We start from the raw sequence: 6000 nt of genomic DNA on the forward strand, positions 1-6000 counted from the left end.
CCAGGCGAGTCGCTCTACCCTTAGTATGATTCTTCTCTCTGTCATACTAGTGGCCCTCTATTGGAATAATATTCCCTTTCCAGGTAAGATTATCAAGGCAATTCGCTCTAGTAGCTATCCATGCTATTTTTGTGCCATGTTTTAGAAATGATATGCCCTTAATCTTCTTCTTGCCTTTATTGAGAGGAATTGGTACTAAAATTGCGCGCCATCACTTCCTTTATTACACCCAAGAGGCTACGCCCTTAATCGAGGGGATGCCTTAGATTATTCGTTAGGTGTCACTAAAAGCCCTTAATCGAGTGGTTTTACAAAATGAGTAGAGGAGCATGTTTATGCGAGGGGCTGACTTGCATTTCGTTAGGTGTCACTAAAAGCCTTGTTTCGTTACGGCCAACGTAAATTCGATGGCAGCATTGAATGTAACCTTGTCATTCTATAACTTTGCCCCAATAATTTTACCTAGCCCTGAATTTAAAGGTTCAAATTTTTGAAGTTTACTTATAAAACCGATTAATCTATGCATTTTTTCAATAAAAACTGGTTGGGGTTGAAGGTCATCCTTATTTTCACTAGTTAAAAAGAAAGTTTATTTTTGACACTTGCCCAACGATATTTCGTGGGTCTCATTATAATGTTAATAAGTCTCCCTGATAGCATCAAAGTTATACAACATATGATAACGTGTAATAATTTTATGCTATGATGTGTAATAAATCTCATGATTAACGATGTGTTCAATGGTATCAAAGTTATTGAGACTTCATTTTCTTACATGTTTTCATCTTGCTCTGTCAAAGGGAAAAATGCATTCAAATAGCTACTCTATTTGACATTTCTTTTGGTTTTTTGTTCCCATTTCTTGATTTCACTTCTACTAAAGGGTTGGGTTTAACATGTTACATTTATCTTCACATCTTACTTAGTGTGGGATTATGTTGTGCATGATCTTTATGTGCTTACAATCATCCATGCCCCAACGATATGGAGACACTATTTGTTGGGAAAAAAGTTGACCCAACTAGATCAAGTATCCATGTCCTAATGTATCCGTTGGGACAAAAGTTCACCCAACTAGGTCAAGTTTCAATGTAAATGTCTAGAAATTACACAGCATAGGAACCTTACTGGGAGTGATAGGGTGTATGAGTCTCAAGGATAGCATAGGAGTCATTAGCACCATCTACTCACCATCCTTTGTCACATCATTATCTAATCAACAGATGGCTTCCAAGTTGCCGCACCTAGATCCCCAAATTAACCAATGCAGAGCTAGAAAAAGCCAAGACGGTTCAAGAGGCACTTTGGATTAAACTTCCTCATGAATGATTTCTAATTATGGGCCAGCAAACAGTCGGTCCCAAGGTATTTGCCTTCAAACATCTTGCATCTTCTCTTCAAGAATCTGTGTCTCTAGCTTTCAGGCACCTATAAGCAGAACACTGTTACTGGTGGACCTCCTTCTGGGTGTATTCACACCCACTCCGATGTTCAATAAGCAGGCCAATTCCAACATAAATTTCTTACCTGGAAGAAGCAACAAAGCTTTCTCTTGACAGTTCCATTCTGCCTTTTGAACAAAATCCAGATGCCTGCCTGCAAGTCCACAATTAGGTTCACTTGGCCCAATACTGCATCACTCAACGTCGCCAAATTAATCTTTGGACTAATCGAGTAGGTTGGGTTTGAGAGTGTTCGTACCTTCAATAAAGGCATGCCTACACATTATGCAGTTGGCTTACAACAACAAGCTTAACTGCATCGAGCGTGTCCATCAGAACCTGCACAAGAATAGTTTGAAAAAGTTGAGCATAATATTTGTATGGCAGAATTTGAGTACACTGGATCCTTTACATCTTTATTTCTTTTGATCCCTTTCTCTTCACAACAAAAGCTAATTTTTCTCATACCTTCAAAATTGGTTTTACGGGGCTTATGTTGCTTGAAAGCAGGCCACTTCCCTTCTCTTCATGTATTATGTTCACCTTTTGCTTTTCCCAATCAGCTTCATGTAAATTCATGACTAAGATGTGAAGGCAGTAGTGGTTCCCTTTGCTTCTTGGCAATGGCATCCTCCAACACACCTAAGTAGCTCCGTGGGGGTATAATCTTCGGAGCAATCAACCCAAACAGCATGCTGGGACGCTCACATCTGGATGTGGATGCTGGTTTGGCATGGCTATGGTGAGAACTGGTACTGGTGTTTACCAAAGCTTGGTGATCTTTATTGACCATGCTTGACAATCCCTTCACATCCTTTGGGCGCACAGCAGGTGTGGTGGCCATGTTAGCTCTCTTGAACTCCCTTTCAGAGCCTGCTTGTGCGCCCAACGGAACCTTCAAGCTTAGCATCTTGAGCTCTTCAGCGACCTCTGCCATGGTGGGTCTTCTGGAGCTAACAGTGTTCACACAACGCGCTGCAATTCTCGCCATATCCAGCACCACCTTGAGGCTTTGAAAGGGCGGTCTTATCTTTGGATCACACAGTAGGATAGCCTTGTCTTTGTGGATAAGAGGCAAAGCCCAATCCACTACAAATGGAGGATGGTGGTTCACATCCATGGCCTTTCTGCCACTGATGATCTCCAAGAGCAGCACACCAAAACAGAAAATGTCAGTCTTAGCACATAGATGCTCTACAGCTTGGTAGTCCGGGTCTACTGCTGCCATGGCCCTCGGTGGGCACTTTGCTGCTACTATACCAGTAAACCTCTTGCAAGCCCTCAATCCAAACTCAAACCCGCCCAGCTTTGCATTCCAGCCGTGATTGATCCACACATTCGATGACTTCACATCCCTGTGGATGATTTGAGCACTTGCACCGTGCAAGCCTCGAATGGCCACAGCTATGTGGTGAGCTATTTGGATGCGGGCGGGCCAACTCATAAGGCCATGGGTGTCATGATGCAAAGCATCATGAAGATTGCCATGGCTAGCATATTCAAGGAGCAGGATTCTCTCTGGTGTATCATCAGAGACACCAATGAGATTCAGCAGATATTTGCCCTTACAGAAAGAGAGGATTTGTGTCTCATTTTCCAAGGCAAGCTGGCCCTCCCAGTACCTGTACCCTGGCCAGGCCCTCTTCACCATCACCATAGACCCGTCATGAAGCTTTGCTTTGTAGACCTGAGAGAGAACGGCATGCCCAACAGAGAACTCTCTGTCAAAACCGCATGTAGCTAGGCCTATGTCGTTGAGCTTGAACCTGGAAATCCTCTGGAGCTTTCCTCTTTTGTAAGCATCATCGCCATCATCGTTCCTGCGAGAGGAGGGCGAGTCAAATTCTGGCCCTTTTGTGGCAGAACCGCAAAAACCCATCTTGCAGTATCACAAATGCGTTTCATCCACGCGCTTCGACAACCCTCGGTCCTGTGTATGATTTTGCATGTCGTGTGTGCACGCCGTGCGGCGCTTTTGCCCGTGTCAAAAACGAGGGCAGTGTCAAGCCAGCCTTCGAGGTCCAATGGACGCATGATCCCGACTGGTAAAATCTCCTTGCATAACAAAGTTCATTCACACAGGTATTTGTTCCTTGAACCTTCTTAAGGATCCATTGGTGAATGTCTACTATTGGCCCTCTCAAGAGAAGACTGTCCCAAGGGGGATGGGGTCACAGCTCAGTGGTCAGGGGAGCGACCTTGTAACCATTTTACATGGTAGTGATGTGTGGGCGTAGAAGGCTAATAATAGGTTGAGGCACTTTTTTCTTCCTTGAGCGTATGTACACAATCTTATTATGAGTCATTGTGTATAGTGACCTTACCATGTCACTTTACTTGTACTTCACTCATTCTTATCAAACTACTTTGAGTGGTAGGCTTCTCTCTATCTCTTCTTTCTTACTGCATCAGTATGTGTGTTGCTACCTTTGTCTCCACTCCAACAATTAGTTTCAGAGAAAGTTCTCTAGGCCATCACCCCCTCATCGTCACCTCCTCAATCTACTCGTTGATTGTCTCGGATTTAGCTATCCTTTTAGGTGGAGAAGATATACCCTATAGTGTTATATTAATTGTGTTAGCATGATTTTCAAGCATGTTTTGACGGACGCGTTTCAAGACTCATTCGCATGTTGTAAGCTTTTCGTAGACATCCCTAGGGAGTGTCTAGTTCGAACTATCTTTGTTCAATTCTTAGGTTTTCTCCATTACAACGGCATACACGTGTTGGTGTGTGGATAGGACCGTCATCGTCGCACCTCCATCGTCTCAACATCGCATCTTCGAGCTTATCATTAATAACTTTGTTAGCATCATCATCATCATCATCATGGACTTTTACATTCCCACTGGTAGCATTTCTACACTTATACAACCTACCATTTTTTATACACTTTATAGGTTTCCTCATCTTCAGGGATCTAATGGTAGCTATCTCAGTTGCATTCAATGGGCATTGATAATACCTACAGGTTGTTAGGATATTTACATTTTGTGTCAAAGATTCGTTATTTGTAGGCTAAACTGAGAGGTAGTAATATATTTGGAATGCACTAATTCGTTATTTGCAAGCTAAATTGGGAGGCAATGATATTTGGAATGCTTTCCACTGAGGATAAGCTTGATAGGACTAACTACCCATTAGGTCATATGTGATGCATCATGCATTGGTTGTGCTAAAAGCTTTGGAATATTGTTATTAGCATTGAGGCACACCTTGTCTCGCCAATGCAGGATAGTACAGGTACTTTGAATAGTGATACTAGTTCGAACATAACTATGGCATCTGCCTTCTCAGTGGAACAAGCCAAGTGGATTGGCGGGATGCACATGCACATGCATCCCTAGCATCCCACCTATCCATTGTGGTCATATATGATGTGTCATAAATTGTTATTGGCATTGAGGCACGTCGTGTCTCACCACCAGTGCACAGGATAGTACAGGTACTTTAAATGGTGATACTGGTTCAAATGTAGCTGTGACATCCACCTCCACCTCCCACAGTGGAACAACCCAAGTGGGATGGTACAGATGCATAGACACATGTATTATTAGCACTTTCAGTGAAAAGGAACATGATTCCTCATATTCACTCATGTAAAACTGCTAAGCATGCTTAGGATGCACTTTACCAAGTGTATGAGGCACAAGAGTCCGAGCATTAGTAAATGAGGGAGACTTAATGGATGAGTTTCTCATAAGGATTAAAGCCCTCAATGAGCAGCTTGCATGTATTAATAAGGCCTATCCAAACAATTCATTAGCATCTACTATTCTCACAGCTTTATCGGATTCATACTATGGTTTTGCATCCACACTTTGGCTCATGAAGGTTAATTGTTAGGATCTTATGACACCTTGGAGAAGAATTACTCAAACTCAAACACAAAAATTAATAGAACATAGACTTTGCACAAATTGAAGACCAAAACCTTACGTAAACAATTCAAACACAAAAATTAATAGAACATAGACTTTGCACAAATTGAAGACCAAAACCTTACGTAAACAATTCAACAAAATAACATAAACCATGAAAGCTTGAAAATAGAGAAGAAGTCACCATCGACACATGGTTGGGTTCAATCTCCCCTGGGTGAATGTGGCCCATCGTACTGCTCACCCATATTTAAATATATTGATTCTTGCTTTTACAAAAAGATACTCCAAAAATAAAGCCTAATAGCTTTTTGAAACTTTGAACGTATAAGCTCCTTCCAAAAAACCTAATTATAGAGTCTTAGGTCTACCAGAAGCATAAAAATACTATTTGGTATGTACAAAGGCTTAAGGTTAAGGCCTTCCAAAAATATAAATGCCAATATGAAAACCTAAGAGGTGATTACATGTCTTCTAAGATATCTCATTGTGGTTCAACACTTGTTCCACCTGCGAACTAACACATAATCCACCATTCAATTATCGCCTACACCAAAATAATATTAATCAGCAGACATAGGTGATTAAACACGTTAATCCTAACTATATCATACTAGCGCACACAACTAATTAAACATATTAATCCTAAAAATGATATAAATAAAAAGGCACATCC

The 6000-nt window shown here is 41.5% G+C and overlaps 1 protein-coding gene across 2 annotated transcripts; it reads right to left on the reverse strand.

The window, feature by feature from the left end:
* Positions 1-835: 835 nt before the first annotated feature.
* LOC147608724 (serine/threonine-protein kinase-like protein At3g51990) lies at positions 836-3580 on the reverse strand. 2 transcript variants are annotated; one of them, XM_086788258.1, is made up of 4 exons: positions 1911-3580; positions 1702-1781; positions 1528-1592; positions 836-1428 (listed from the first exon to the last, which is right to left on the reverse strand). In XM_086788258.1, exon 1 carries the CDS (start codon positions 3319-3321, stop codon positions 2008-2010), a length of 1314 nt encoding a protein of 437 aa, XP_086644384.1. In that variant the 5' UTR covers positions 3322-3580; the 3' UTR covers positions 836-1428; positions 1528-1592; positions 1702-1781; positions 1911-2007. The 2 variants fall into 2 exon arrangements, with proteins under 2 accessions (XP_086644384.1, XP_086644383.1); XM_086788257.1 differs by having other exon boundaries at positions 1528-1596.
* Between the last annotated feature and the right edge of the window lie 2420 nt (positions 3581-6000).

The sequence above is a fragment of the Cibotium barometz genome, chromosome 52 (assembly GCF_041138505.1).
Source record: "Cibotium barometz isolate CiBa-2024 chromosome 52, ASM4113850v1, whole genome shotgun sequence".
NCBI lineage: Eukaryota > Viridiplantae > Streptophyta > Polypodiopsida > Cyatheales > Cibotiaceae > Cibotium > Cibotium barometz.

Coding starts and splice junctions, on each gene's coding strand:
- LOC147608724 (XM_086788258.1), bottom strand. CDS start 3,321: ATGGGTTTTTGCGGTTCTGCCACAAAAGGGCCAGAATTTGACTCGCCC.